This window comes from Artemia sp. Qi Xiang Cuo, chromosome 16 (assembly GCF_049724085.1).
Source record: "Artemia sp. Qi Xiang Cuo chromosome 16, ASM4972408v1, whole genome shotgun sequence".
NCBI classification, from domain to species: Eukaryota; Metazoa; Arthropoda; class Branchiopoda; order Anostraca; family Artemiidae; genus Artemia; species Artemia sp. Qi Xiang Cuo.
In genome coordinates this window covers 41555910-41571920 of record NC_142809.1, presented here as the reverse complement: position 1 = coordinate 41571920, position 16011 = coordinate 41555910, and the positions used below count along the sequence as shown (strand labels likewise).

Here is a 16011-nt window from a genome sequence, read left to right as displayed (position 1 = left end):
TTTTTGTAATGTACACGTACCTTCTTATTTTTCAACGACTCCATTTTTTTTCTATTTGTAGATGTAGAGGGTGTATTCATATCCACCATTCACTCCACTATCAAAAATTTTAACAGAAGGAAAATCTAATCTAGAACTGACATATTACAGAGAAAAAAAAACATAAATATTAAGACAGAAATTTGACCTCAGCAAATGTTGTGAAATAGGAAGTATAGAACATTTTTGCAATTTTACGATTAATTAGGTTCGCTGATTATCGTGATGATAAAGCTCTGGGGTCTATATCTGATTTAGACATGTGGTGGGAAATCGGATGTTTCAAAGGTGGTATATTTGCATAAAGTCTAATCTGGAACAAATTAGGAACCGTAGTGAATCACTATTTTGCGTTTTATTATTAATTAACTTCTTGTATGATCTATTCGATTGAATCATGAATTTACACGCTATGTCATGAAAAATCACTAGATTTAGCAAGAAACCACTAGTTTTAAGACAAAATCCCTATAAATCAATAGCTAGAAGAAAGTCACTAGGTAACATAAAAAATCACTAGAAACAGTGATAAATCACTCTGGGTGACAACCCTGGCAACAAGGGTATCTTATTTTCAATCACATTTGATCCTCCCGGTGAGAGCCAGCTGAGCAAACGATTTTTAGTAATTACCTCAGAAGTGGGAAAATCTCTAATACGAGCATTAAGTATGCAACAACTCTCCTCATTATAAAAACAATAAAAAGAGCTTAGTTTAGACAATTAGGATTGTGAAAATAAACCTGCTGCTATCAAATAAAATTATGCTGTCTAAAATAAGTCAGCTGGTATCCAGCTGCCTTTTCTAGTCGATTATGCATTTTTGTCAAACAATTTTGAGGTGTGCACGACGTAATGTATTAGTTACGACCATTTCATCAGCACAATCTTAATTGCATATTTTGTCATCAGTGGTCGATTCCATTAAAAACTATTAATATTGCTTGGATGATTGTATTTTTTGACGAAAGTTTGCTTGTTATAAAATTCTACTTTGGGGCAATTAAAAATTAGATGGCGGTATTGTTTATTCACAGAAATAGTAAAGTTCCAAAATCTGCAGTGTTACAGTTTACTGTGGTATGTCTTTCTCAATTTTAGTAGACTTTAAGTCAAACTATCAAACAGTTCGTGGTAACGACCTGTAAGTAAGGAGCGAGGCGGCTCAATAGTAACCGAAACTCTAAAAAAACTAATTTTTATATGAATAGATATATAAAAAGAATTGGCTTATTATGCTGATTCCAAATATATAAGATTCATTAAGTTTAGTGTTACCCAGCAAAAGATGTGAGCCTGAGAAAATTTGCTTGATTTTCAAAAAAGGAGGAAACGCCCCCTTTTTTCCTCAAGAAATCTTAATGAAAATGATACCATCAAATTCAACATATCTGAGAACCCTTTTGTAGAAGTTTCAAGCTCCTATCTGCAAAAATTTGGGGTTTTGTATTTTTTGCCAGAAGAAAGATCACGGATGCTTTTTTTTCCCAGGAGTGATCGCATCGAACCAACAGTCTTAGAATATTGCAAAGGGGCTCATTCGAACGGAATTTCAAAGTTCTAGTGCCTATTTTAGGTGAACAAAAAGATTGAAGGGCAACTAGCCCTCCTGCAATGCCCACTTTTCCCCCAAAATATTCTGATCAAGATTTTGAGATAGCCATTTTGTTCAGCATAGTTAAAAAGTCCCAAAACTATGCCTTTGGCAGTACATGAACCCCCCAGCCCCTGGAGATAGGTCTTTAAGTTACGAAATTTGCCTATTGTTTGCGTATAGTAATTGTTATTGGGAAATATACCGATATTTTTCATTGGGGTGGGGATTTTTTCTTGGAATGGGTTTCCTTGGGGTGGGTCATTGCGGACATTTTTCCGATGGAGAGAAACTTCCCGGGGGTGAACTTACCATGGAAAACTTTACACTGGGGGAATTTTTACAGAATTCCTATATGAAATTCGTTTATTTGTCTTGCCTACTCAATTTTGCCTGTGGACATGTCCCGGGAAAATTTTCCTGGGGAAATTTGCAGCAAGTTTGGATTACCGGGAAATAATTTCAACGGAAACTCCAAAAAAAAAAAATTCAATGCCAAAGATGGACTATATTGACAATTCTCTCGTCACAAATCTGTAGGTTAATAGTTATAGAGAACTAGGTTTTGCTTCCACCATCATAAATCTAACCATAATCCTTCCAACTGACCAGGATGTAATTTCACTTGAGCACAGACATTAATTGAATCTACATTTGGCCTTGGCCGGAATGGCACGGAGTTGACAAAATACTGTCATTAGTAACCAAAATGACTTTTTAGGCCTTACCGGTAATTTCGACGAACACTTCATGTTAGAAGTTCTGATGTTAGTTAGAAGAATTTTGCGAAATGGCATCTTTAAACTATTTGCGAGATAGTAATTATTTGTAAAATTAGAAATGGTATATTTTTAAAAAAATTTCTAACCTAAAGCCTCCTAGATATATTAAGCGTCTCCGTGAAAAATTCTATAGGAATTTCCTCACCATCGTGTGTAGAATAGCACTCTGTATCAATGTGAATAGCTTCAAAGATTCCTGAAGTGCGTTGTTTGCTGTGTTTTCTTTTATTTATAATAATACAACTTTTATTTACTTTTATTTCTACTTAATACTATTTTTATTTACTTTTATAATAATACTTTTATTCGCAATAATTCTTCTTGCCATAATAGATATTAAAGATAATGACTCTCTACAAAATTTGCTAACTAAAGAATGGATGCAGTCCAGTTGTGGATGCAGCGTCTGGTTATGGCTATATATTTCTTTATTGCCAAAAAAATCTTTTGTTGTCAAATATTAATTCTGTTTAATAATTCTGTTTCGCTTTGGGTGTCAAAGGTATAATAAGTGCTATGAAAAAGCTTCTTGGTGGCTGACTCGGTCTATGAGTAGAAGTTCTTTTTGTATTTTTATTCTAATCATTAATACGATAATTTATGGAAGCCTTTATACCTTAAATTTTTGAAAAGAAATAGTTAAGATACAAACAACTTTTATGACAATTTTCAAACTTTTAACAAAAAACTAATTTTTTTTAAATTTTAATGGCTTTTTAGACATACGCCTGGACTTCCTTTAGTGCTCTCTTTTTCTTTTAAGCAAGGGGGGATAATAAACTCATATCTTAGGGTATCAAGTTGCATCTAAACTGAAGCAGTAGGTTGATATATAGGATTATAATAGCTAATAAGGCATGACTTTATTGGCCATGGCAAACTTAATTTCTTGCCATGAATTATTGCTGCCTTGCATTAAAGCATGGCAAACTTAATTTCTCTGTACGTGTCAAATTCGAATGTTGTACAGCTTACCAGTATTTGTAGTACCTTTAGATGCATGAATAACAAAGAGTTTAAATAAGTTTCAAAAATAAAACCTATAAGATTTTTATGATTTTTTTAATATAAAAAATAAAAGACATCAGATAATATCGCCTATTTTTTTAACTCCAAAATTCTTAGGGAAACTTACAGGAGGAAACTACAGGACAAAGAAATATTTTAATTAAACTTTGGAATTGAGCCAGAAAAGCTGAATAAAAAGCACAGTGGGACTTCCAGGGATTAAAACTTGGTTTATTAGACCTATTTTTGGTAGGAAAAATTGGTCTCAATTCAAAGACAAGACAAATTCCTGTCTGTTTTGTTTTTCTTGATTTTTTTGCACGGTTCCAAAGTTCTTTTCCCTTTTTTCAGTGAGGTGATAAAAAATGCGACTCTTGCATACTTCAGTAAGACACTTCCTATATTAAAAGAGGATTCGTCGCTTCCCAAGGTCGCTAAAGGGAAAAGTAAAAGAAGAAGGTAAGTGATAAGCTTTCAATTAATTTCCTAACATATTTAGACTTAACTCTAATTTTTCAGTAAGTTAATTACTTCTTCGTGTCCTTCTTTTTGCTGGAAAAATTAAGCTAATTAAAAAAAAAAAGAACAAAAGTGTATCTCGAGGGAAAAGCACTCACAGTGACAGGCTCCCAGAGTACATCCTGGGTCTCTGTATAGCAGGAAACTATAATTAGCGAAAATTGGTTTCCAGCACATTGTGTACGTCTTTCCTTAGTGATTCGTTAGAGAGTCCAACCCGAATAATTATGCAGTGCATTTAGCGACTCTTTAATGTGCAATATGGTATTGTGTACTATGTGCGCTTGTATGCAATGGATTTACCGTAGTATATTATTGTGGAGTAATAGCACATTAAGCACATTAAGAATAATAATTTAAGTATGTTCATCAAGTTTTTAAGATTATAATTACTACTAGGCCTACTATTACCAGGGGTGGAGACATATTTTTCTGAGTGGGGCGGGAGGGGGTAAAAGCAATGATAATAATTTGGTTCCTTCATTGGTATTTTTGCCCCCATGATCCTCCAATTAATGCAAATTTTGACCTTCTGAGGGTGGGGGGCGTGGCCCTAAAACCACCCCTGGATCCACACCTGACTACTGCTACAAACCATTTATTGTAGTACTAAGCTGATTGAGGCTAACACAGCTGCAAACGCTAATGCTCCACCGGAGTCTGTTAAAAGCTTCACTCTTTACTCCCTCCTCTGAAGTTTCATTTCCTCGTCCTAGGGATGACCTGACTTTTGATTTTACTTAGTGGATGGCCAAGAAAAGGACCTTTGGTAATTTATAGTCCCTCATCCATAGAAAGTTTCCGGACATCTTATTTTCCGTTCATTATAGAACTTGGAAGTGGTTCAAACTGCATCTCTTGAAGTTTGCCAGGAGGCAACCTAAGTTTAACCTAAAACTACTCTTAAACAAATCCTCAGGAAAATATGTAATACATCTTCCTCGACCTTCTGAAGTGCCCAAGTTTCATAGCCACACTTGACCACTGTCATTGTCTTGGCTTGGATCCTTTCAGATAGGGAAGGGCTGGTGAGACTATTGTTTAAACATCCATTCACCTCGCTCAACTACTGTCGAGGAAAATAAAAAGCCGATCATTCAGATTACCCAAGAAATAATTTCATTAGGATTCCGGATTCTACAGCAGAAAGGAGGATTTATTACTAAAAGAAAATAAAGAAAATTTTATCGTTTCATTCTATTTCAAATACTTTGTCAATCTATCTTTTCTCTGTGTTAAAATGATCGTATATTTAAGAATGAGTAATTTCCTTGCGGTAGATACTTTTGACAATTACTTTCCTTTTCATTCTCCTTACTTCGATACGTCAAAACTAAATATTCTTATAATTAGGTTCTTAGGTCTTTAAATGTAGTAACAAGACAACATAATGTTTATTTAAAGGCAAAATATATCCAAAATGCGTGAAATGAATGAAAGTAGATTTTGCTTTGCCAAAAATATTTTTGAAAATACCAAAATTAAATTAGACCAAAACTCAAAGCCAAAACAAATTGCAACAAAAGAATAAAACTTAAGAAAATACACGAGTAGATTGTACATATTGAATTCTACAAGACATACAGGTAAACATTTCTACAAGACATATACACCTATTCAAAGAGATTCAGAACTCCCTCACATGGCATTATACTGGTTTGATGGGTATAGTCTGGTTTGGTGGGTATAATTTGGTTTGGTGAGTATAATCTGGTTTAGTTTTTCAAAGAGAGTGAGTATTTCACATTTTTGCAAAAAGGGATAAGGAATTCGCAAATCGGACACTATGAATGATATTAATTAATGTTTTGAATAATAGGACTGTGAATGATTCTAATTAGTGATTGGATTGTATGAAGGTGGAGAAAAAAAAGGATTAAACTGATTAAAAGTTAAGGTAACCCCGAAGGGGTTGTTAACTCAGGTAATTTGTTATAAATTTGAAACAACATCAGTCTATGAGAATGGCTAACGACAATAGAATGACATTGTGAGTCGACCTAGCTTTAGCTCTCCGATGTGTAAATTTTGGAGGTAAAACAGAAAATATAGCGACTTAACAATAAACAGGATATGTATCACGGGCAAGACTCAAAAGCTCTGCGTTATCTCATTTCTTAGAGCCGTGGAGGGGGGGGGGTCAATTTTGGATGGAAAACCCAACTAGAAACGTCTCGGCCGACAATGTGATATGCATCAAGGGGACGGCTCAGAGCACCTTTCGCCCCCACTGTATGAGGGCAAGGGAGGGGGGGGGTTCAATTTTGGAGGGAAAACCAAAAATACTCAGAATCGAAAATAAATGGGATCTGCCTCAAGGGCAAGGCTCAGAGGCCCCTCCTTCCTCCATTTCTGAGGGCAGAGGAGGGGTCAATTTTGGAGGGAAAATCAAAAATACTCAGAATCGAAAATAAACGGAATCTGCCTCAAGGGGAAGGCTCAGAGGCCCTTCGTTCCCCCATTTCTGAGGGCAGGGGAGGGGGGGGGGTCAATTTTTGAGGGAAAACAAAAAATAATCAGAAGCGAAAAAAATGGGATCTGCCTCAAGGGGAAGGCTCAGAGGCCCTTCGTTCACCCGTTTCTGACGGCAGGGAAGGGGGGGGGAGTCAATTTTGGAGGGAAAACCAAAAATACTCAGAATCGAAAATAAATGGGATCTACCTGAAGGGCAAGGCCCAGGCCCCTCCTTCCACCATTTCTGAGGGCAGGGTAGGTGTCAATTTCGGAGGGAAAACCAAAAATACTCAAAATCGAAAATAACGGCGATCTGCCTCATGCGGGAGTCACACAAGTCAGTCTGTCCCCCAGGTCAGAGAGGAGGGGAGGGGGGGTCAATTCTGGACAGGAAACCAAAACTAATTCTTTACTTGGTGCCCATTTGAAACAAAATTTTTGTGTTAAATAAGTATTTCTTGTATCATTTAAAATAGCTTTAAGGGGTTTGAGAGACTCTGTTGCCTGATTCCGTGTGGTTTTTCTTTACTTGGTGCCCATTAAAAACGAAATTTTTGTGTTAAATAAGTAGTTACTTTACATTTTAAAAGAGCTTTAAAGGAGTTAAGAGACTCTGTTGCCTGATTCCGTGTGGTTTTTCTTTAATTAGTGCACATTAAAAACGAAATTTTTGTTGTAAAAAAGTAGTTATTGTATCTTTTAAAAGAGCTTTATGGGGTTTGAGAGACTCAGTTGCCTGATTCCGTGTGGTTTTTATTTACTTGATACCCATTAAAAACAAAATTTTTTTTTTGTTTTTATGGTGTATTTTATCTTTTTAAAGAGCTTTAAGGGTTCTTAGAGACTTGTTTGCCTGAGTCCTTGTTTTTTTTCTAAACTTTCATAATAAAAATAAAGAAATTTTTGTGTTAAAATCTTTGTTCTAGTTAAACTTTAATGATATATACGGTGTGTGAGAGACTCTGTTGCCTGATTCCGTGTGGTTTTTCTTTACTTGGTGCTCATTAACTGGTGCTCATTTACTTGGTGCGCTTTACTGGTTGCATTGTATTTTCCATAATTTTCTTACAAGAAGCGAGCTTTATGGGGTTTGAGAGACTTGGTTGCCTGATTCCGTGTGGTTTTTCTTTACTTGGTGCCCATTAAAAACAAAATTTTTGTGTTAAATAAGTAGTTCTTGTATCTTTTAAAAGGGCTTTGTGGGGTTTGAGAGACTCGGTTGCCTGATTCTGTGTTGTTTTTCTTTGCTTGGTGCCCATTAAAAACGTAATTTTTTTGTTAAATAAGTAGTTCTTGTATCTTTTAAAAGAGCTTTATGGGGTTTGAGAAACTCTGTTGATTGATTTCATGTGTTTTTTTCTTTACTTGGTGACCATTAAAACGAAATTTTCTTGTTAGATAAGTAGTTTTTGTATCTTTTCAAAGAGCTTTACGGGGTTTGAGAGACTCTGTTGCCTGATTTTGTGTGGTTTTTCTTTACTTGGTCCCTATTAAAAACGAAATTTTTTTGTTAAATTAATAGTTCTTGTATCTTTTAAAAAAGTTTTACGGGGTTTGAGAAACTCTGTTGACTTATTCCATGTGGTTTTTTATTTAATTGTTGCCAATTAAAAACGAAATTTTTTTGTTAGATAAATAGTTCTTATATCTTTTAAAATATCTTTAAGGGGTTTAAGAGACTCTGTTGCCTGATTCCTTGAGGCTTTTCTTTACTTCGTCCTCATTAAAAACGAAATTTTTGTGTTAAATAAGTAGTTCTTGTATCTATTAAAAGAGCTTTACGGAGTTTAAGAGACTCGGTTGCATTGTATTTTCCATAATTTTCTTACAAGAAACTAGATTTTACGGCCAAAAAACCTTATTAGCTCAGATTTTATAGAAACGGTTTTATTTTTCAATCTGAAAATAGACTAAAGTTTCAGATTTCAACCAGAGAATTGTATTTTACATAATTTTCATACATCTTTGGAAATCATTAACGATAACAAACATGTTTTCGACCAGATGCGTTTTTTAAAACACATTCAGCATGGCGTGCGCTATTTTTTTTTTATCATGAACCCTTTAGAGACCAATTTGATAGCGGGTGTTTACAACTAAGGGGGAAACTGGCCCGACCAAAGAGTATTTATATTCTTGTCACTTTACGTTCCCCCAATTTTTCAAAGCGGGTGCTTACAACTAAGGGAAAACTGGCCAGACCAAAGAGTATTTATATTCTTGTCACTTTTGTTCCCCCAATTTTTCAAAGTGGGTGTTTACAACTAAGAGGAATGGCAGAAGGATGTATTAGCGAAGTTATAGTGGAGGGCGAGTTGCTAGCGGAAAACCCGTGTGGATGAGTTGAAATAAAAATTTTAATGAGAAATGACTAAAAAGTGTTTTGGGGGAGATGGGTTGATTGCCAGAAGGATGTATTAGTGAAGTTATAGTGGAGGGCGAGTTGCTAGCGAGAACCCCATGTGGATGAGTTGAAATAAATTTTTTTTAACAGGTAATGACTTAGTAGTGTTTAATTAGCAGAAAGATGTATTAGAGAAGTGATAGTAGAGGGCGAGTTGCTATCGAAAAATCCGTTAGAATGAGATTAAATAAAAAATTTTTAACACTAATTTAAAGAAAATTGTTTTGGAGGTGAGTGGTTGATTGGCAGAAGGATGTATTAGTGAAGGTTTAGTGGAGGGAGAGTTGCTAGTGAAAAACCCGTATGGATGAGTTGAAATAAAAAAATTTAATTGTGTCGTGTCTGTGCATGTCTCGTCTCTATGTGTGTGTCATCTCTGTGGGTGTGTCGTCTCTGTTTTTATGTCTTCTCTGTATGTTTGTCGTCTCTGTGCGTGTGTTATCTTTTTGTGTGTTTCTTTTCTGTGTGTGTGTCATCTTTTATTGTATGATTTCTCTGTGTGTTTGTTGTCTCTGTGTGTGCGTGTGTGTCGTTTCAATCTTTGTAGGTGTATATTCTCTGTGTTTCTGTCATCTCCCTGTGTGTGCCTTCATTATGTATAATTCCTCACTTTGAGTTTATCATTTCTGTGTGTGTGTGCCGTGTTTGTGAGGGTTTGTGCCGTCTCTGTGTGGGTGTTGTCTCTCTGTGTGTGTATGTTTGTGTTGTCTCTGTGTGTGTGTCTTCACTATGCGTTTTTCGTCTCTGTGTGTGTGTTTGTGTGTGTGTGTTTGTCTTATCTGTGTGTGTGTCTTAACTCTGTGTTTGTGTCGTCTCTTTGGATGGGTCGTCTCTATGTGTGATGTTATCTCTGTGTGTGTTTCGTCTCTGTGACTGTGTCGTCTCTCTGTGTGTTTTGTGTGTGTGTGTGTGTGTTGTCTGTGTGTGTGTGTTGTGTCTGTGCTTGTTGTCTTTGTGTGTGTTTCCTCTCTCTGCGTGTATCGTCTCTATGTGTGTTTCATATCTATATGTGTGTGTCCTCTCTGTGTGTGTGTGTGTGTGTGTCGTCTCTATGTGTGTGGTGTCGTTTCTATGTGCGTGTGTGTCTCGTCTCTCTGTGTGTGTGTGTCATCTCTGTGTGTGTCATCTCTGTGTGAGTGTGTGTGTGTGTGTCGTCTCTTTGCTTGTGTCTTCTCTCTGCGTGTGTGTATCGTTTCTGTGCATGTTTCATCGCTATGTGTGTGTCGTCTGTGTGTGTGTTTGTGTGTTTTCTCTGTGTGTGCTTGTCATAAAATGTGAGTGTTGTCTGTTTGTGTGGGTGCTCTCTGGGAGTGTTTAGTCTCTGTGTGTGTTTCGTATATATGTGTAAGTTTCATCTCTTTGTATGTGTGTAGTCTCTATGTGTTTGTGTCTTTTCTGTGTGTGTGTGTGTGTGTCTGGTCTCTCTGTGTGTATGCGTTTCATCTCTGTGTGTGTGTCGTCTGTGTGTGTGTGTGTCGTCTCTGTGCGTGTGTCTTCTCTGTGTGTGTGTGTCGTCTCTGTGTGTGTGTCGTCGCTAGGTGTGTGTCGTCTGTGTGTGTGTGTGTTGTCTCTGTGTGCATGTCGTCTCTGTTTGTGTGTCTTCTCTCTGTGTGTTGTCTTCTCTCTGTGTGTGTGTCGTCTCTGTGTATGTGTCGTCGCCTTGTGTGTCTCGTCTCTGTGTGTGTGTGTGTGTATGTGTGTGTGCGCGTGTGTGTGTGTGTGTGTGTGTGTGTGTATGTGTATGTGTGTGTGTGTGTGTGTGGGTTGTCTCTGTGTGCATGTAAATTTCTGTATTGTGTATACAAGAGGTGAATTCAAGAAAGAGTTTTTTACTTACTTACTTACTTACTTCGTTACTTACTTACTTACTTACTTACCTACAATTTTTTCATTCTGATACCTAGATTTTGACAATGTTATCCCATGTGTCTGACAATACATATACGCAAATTCCTTTTCTTACATCGTCGATGTTTTAATAGACATTCTAAACGTTTGATATGTTAGCTTACTCTAAAAAATAATGAACACATAACAATGTAATATTTTTGATGAAATAATGTTATGTAGAATATTAATACAAAAATATATTATGATACATTATTAATATCAATGATTAACTTTGGACATTTTGACTCTGTTCCATAAAATAGTTCACCATGTTCTCTCTTGATATTGTAGTTATATCTTCTCTTAGTTCGTAATCAGTAGAATAATCATTATTCCATTTTGAATCATACACAATTTTTACTGGTGTGACATGAACAGGCTCAATATACTTTTCATCTTCGGTATCATTTGATTCATTGACTGTTTGACCAATGCCAGTAGCGTTTACTGGTGCTTTGTTTTTCATCGTTACTTCTATATATTCTATAGTGATTTTGTATGACAATGCCCTTTTTATTTTTCTGGCAATTTCACTGTCTATTATCACATTATTTTTACACAGGTAACAGTTTCGGCACGTAGACAAGATATGGTTTACGATATTAGTAGCAGAGTAGGCCTTTCTTTTCCTCTTTGCTTTCATTTGAATTCTAATACCTGAAAGCCGACGAAAGGTTCTATCAATAGGTAGCATGTTACCTATAGCACTAGCATGGAGATACCCCTCTTCATCAACTATTATTTTTATGTTGGCATTCTCTTTGAGTACAAACATCTCTTTAAATGATACTTTTGCATATCCACCATTTGTAAAATTGAATTTTTTTGGTATTCCAAAGCAATTTAACTCCATAGTGTCATGACAAGGCATGCATACGTTTCCGATAGTACTACCAGTTTTACTTGTTTCATAGTTCAAATACTTCTCCTTGTCAGCATTCAATGCTACAATAACATTGACATGTGAACACACTTTATTAAAATGCTCCATCTTGACTTTTTTAAAAGATATGACGTGTGTTTTTATCGTTCCGCTGTGTAAAAAATACCGCATTAATACATGTAATAGACAAGGTAGTGTCGACATCCGAACATAGAATACCAGTGGGAAGGCCACATTGTGTCTCTGACCAATTACAGAGTACACTTGCTTGAGTCGTAAGCATATTTTGTAATTTTAATATACATACAAAGAAAAAAAAAGTTGAATAATTTAGAAGTTTAAAAAAAAATTAGTTTGTTTTTATGGAAAAAAAATATTGAATTAAAACCACCAATCCTCATTATTATGAGTATCCAAAACTTGACTTAAGTTTTACATTTGAGCCAGAGTATAGATCTAAGTTTCAAATTTGGATGAGACAATTGTATTTCTCCTAATTTTCTTACAAGAAACTAGAGTTTATAGTCAAAAACCCTTATTAGCTCAGACTCTACATAAATTGTTTATTTTCGATATATACCTGGACCCACGTTTCACCTATGGACCAATGAATTGTATTTTCCATAATTTTCTTACAAAAAACTAGAGTTTACGGTCAAAAACCCTTATTAGCTTACATTTTACGCTAGCAACTTGCCCCCCACTATAACTTCGCTAATACATCCTTCTGCCAATCAACCCATCTCCCCCAAAACACTTTTCAGCCATTTCTTGTTAATTTTTTTTATTTCAACTAATCAACACTGTTTTTTCTCTAGAACCTCGCCCTCCACTATACCGTGGATAATACACACTTCTGACAATAAACCCTTCGCCCCAACAACCATGTTAATTCATTTATATTTAAATTTTTTTTATTTCAACCCATACACTCAGATTTTTCGCTAGAAACTCGCCCTCAATTATAACTTCTCTAATACATCCTTCTGCCAATCAAACACTTTTCAGTCATTTCTTGTTAAAAAAAATTATTTCAACTCATCCACATGGGGTTTTCGCTAGCAACTCGCCCTCCACTATAACTTCACTAATACATCCTTCTGGCAATCAATCCATCTCCCCCAAAACACTTTTCAGTAATTTATCATTAAAATTTTTTTTATTTCAACTCATCCACACGGGTTTTCCGCTAGCAACTCGCCCTCCACTATAACTTCGCTAATACATACTTCTGCCATTCCTCTTAGTTGTAAACACTCACTTTGAAAAATTGGGGGGACAAAAAGTGACAACAATATAAATTCTCTTTGGTCTGGCTAGTTTCCCCCTAGTTTTAAACACCCTCGTTGAAAAATTGGGGGAACGAAAAGTGACAAGAATATAAATACTCTTTGGTCGGGCCAGTTTCCCCATTAGTTGTAAACGCCCGCTATCAAATTGGTCTCTAAAGGGTTCATGATAAAAAAAATAGCGCACGCCATGCTGAATGTGTTTTAAAAAACCCATCTGGTCGAAAACATGTTTGTTATCGTTAATGATTTCAAAAGATGTAAGAAAATTATGGAAAATACAATTCTCTGGTTCAAATCTGAAACTTTAGTCTATTTTCAGATCGAAAAATAAAACCATTTCTATAAAATCTGAGCTAATAAGGGTTTTTGGCCGTAAACTCTAGTTTCTTGTAAGAAAATTATGGAAAATACAATACAACCGAGTCTCTTAAACTCCGTAAAGCTCTTTTAAAAGATACAAGACATACTTATTTAAGACAAAAATTTCGTTTTTAATGAGTACCAAGTAAAAAAAAATCCCACGGAATCAGACAACAGAGTCTCTCAAACCCCGTAAAGCTCTTTTAAAAGATACAAGAACTACTAATTTAACACACAAATTTAGTTTTTAATGGGCACCAAGTAAAAAAAAAACCAAATGGAATCATGCAACAGAGTCTCTCAAACCCCGTAAAGCTCTTTTAAAAGATACAAGAACCACTTATTTAAAAAAAAAATTTTGTTTTTAATGGGCATCAAGTAAAGAAAAACCATACAGAGTCAGGCAACCGAGTCTCTCAAAACCCGTAAAAGCTCTTTTAAAAGGTAAAAGAACAACTTATTTAAAACGAAAATTTAGTTTTTAATCGGCACCAAGTAATGAAAAACAACACGGAATCAGACAACCGAGTCTCTCAAACCCCATAAAGCTCGTTTCTTGTAAGAAAATTGTGGAAAATATAATGCAACCGAGTCTCTCAAACTCCTTAAAGCTCTTTCAAAAGATACAAGAACTACTTATTTAACACAAAAATTTCTTTTTTAATGGGCAGAAAGTAAATAAAAACAACACGGAATCAGGCAACAGAGTCTCTCAAACCCCGTAATGCTCTTTTAAATGATTCAATAACTAATTATTTAACCCAAAATTTTCTTTTTTAATGGTCAGCAGGTAAAGAAAAACCACACGGAATCAGGCAACCAAGTCTCTCAAACCCCGTAAAGCTCTTTTAAAAGACACAAGAACTACTTATTTAACACAAAAAATTTTGTTTTTAATGGGTATCAAGTAAAGAAAAACCACACGGAATCAGGCAACTGAGTCTCTCAAACCCCATAAAGCTCTTTTAAAAGATACAAGAACTACTTATTTACAACAAAAATTTCGTTTTTAATGAGCACTAAGTAAAGAAAAACCACACGGAATCAGGCAACAGAGTCTCTCAAATCCCGTAAAGCTCTTTTAAAAGATACAAGAACTACTTATTTAAGACAAAAATTTCGTTTTTAATGGGCACCAATTAAAGAAAAACCACACGGAATCAGGCAACAGAGTCTCTCAAACCCCTTAAAGCTCTTTTAAAAGATACAAAAACTACTTATTTAACACAAAAATTTCGTTTTTAATTGGCACCAAGTAAAGAAGTATTTTTGGTTTTCCCTCCAAAATTGACCCCCCCCCCCTCCCCTGCCCTCAGAAATAGGGGAACGAAGGGGCTCTGAGCCTTCCCCTTGAGGCAGATCCCATTTATTTTCGATTCTGAGTATTTTTGGTTTTCCCTCCAAAATTGACCCCTCCCCTGCCCTCAGAAATGGGGGAAGGAGGGGCCTGAGCCATGCCATTGAGGCAGATCCCATTTATTTTCGATTCTGATTATTTTTGGTTTTCCCGCCAAAATTGACTCCCCCCCCCCCTCCCCTCCCCACAGAAATGGGCGAACGAAGGGCCTCTGAGCCTTCCCCTTGAGGCAGATCCCATTTATTTTCGACTCTGAGTATTTTTGGTTTTCCCTCCAAAATTGACCCCCCTCCCCTGCCCTCAGAAATAGGGGAACGAAGGGTCTCTGCGCCTTCCCCTTGACGCAGAACCCGTACATTTTCGATTCTGATTCCTTTTGGTTTTCCCTCAGCCACTGCATTCTTTTCTGCTCTCAGAAATGGAGGAAAGTGGAGCCTCTGCGCCGTGCCGTGGAGGCAGAGCTCCTTTATCTTCTAGGCTCTGTATTTTTGGTTTTCCCTCCCCTATTGACCCCCCCCCTCCCCTGCCCTCAGAAAGGGGGGACCGAAGGGCCTTCGAGTCTTCCCCTTGAGGCAGATCTCGTTTTTTTTCGATTCTGAGTATTTTTGGTTTTCCCTCCAAAATTGACCCCCCCCTGCCCTCAGAAATGGGGGAACGAAGGGCCTCTGAGCCTTCCCCTTGAGGCAGATCCCATTTATTTTTGATTCTGAGTATTTCTGATTTTCCCTCCAAAATTGAAACACCGGAGAGGTAAAGCTAGGTCAACTCACAATGCCATTCTATCGTCGTTAGCAATTTTCATAGACTGATGTTGTTTCAAATTTATAACAAATTACCTGAGTTAACAACCCCTTCGGGGTTACCGAACTGTTAATCAGTTTAATCCTTTTTTTTCTCCACCTTCATACAATCCAATCACTAATTAGAATCATTCACACTCCTATTATTCAAAACATTAATTAATATCGTTCATAGTATCCAATTTGCGAATTCCTTATCCCTTTTTGCAAAAATGTCAAATACTCACTCTCTTTGAAAAACTAAACCAGACTATACCCACCAAACCAGACTATACCTACCAAACCAGACTATACCCACCAAACCAGCCTTGCTATAGCTTCTATAGAAGTATAAGGCCATGTGAGGGAGTTCTGAATCTCTTTTAATAGGTGTATATGTCTTGTAGAAATGTTTTCCTGTATGTCTTGTAGAATTCAATATGTACAATCTACTTACACGTAGAACATACAAACACTTTTAAATCGGTCGCGTCAATTGGTGAGGAGTAAGGGGAAGGGATTCTGGTGCCCATCTTTAGATCCAACGCTTATATTTTGAGAAGTAATATTTTCGAGATAATCCCATGGAAAAAAATTGTATCGTCATTGAAACAAATGGGAAAGTGAAAAATTCGCCACTCCCTAGTTTT

The 16011-nt window shown here is 36.2% G+C and overlaps 1 protein-coding gene across 1 annotated transcript in view; it reads left to right on the top strand.

Annotated features, from left to right (window-relative positions):
* Positions 1-16011, top strand: part of spz6 (Spaetzle domain-containing protein 6) — a 72657-nt gene that overhangs the window by 13630 nt on the left and 43016 nt on the right. The window contains exon 4 of the mRNA XM_089102395.1: positions 3775-3882. Within this exon, the coding sequence (XP_088958521.1) occupies positions 3775-3882 (108 nt within the window). The remainder of the gene's footprint in view (positions 1-3774; positions 3883-16011) is intronic.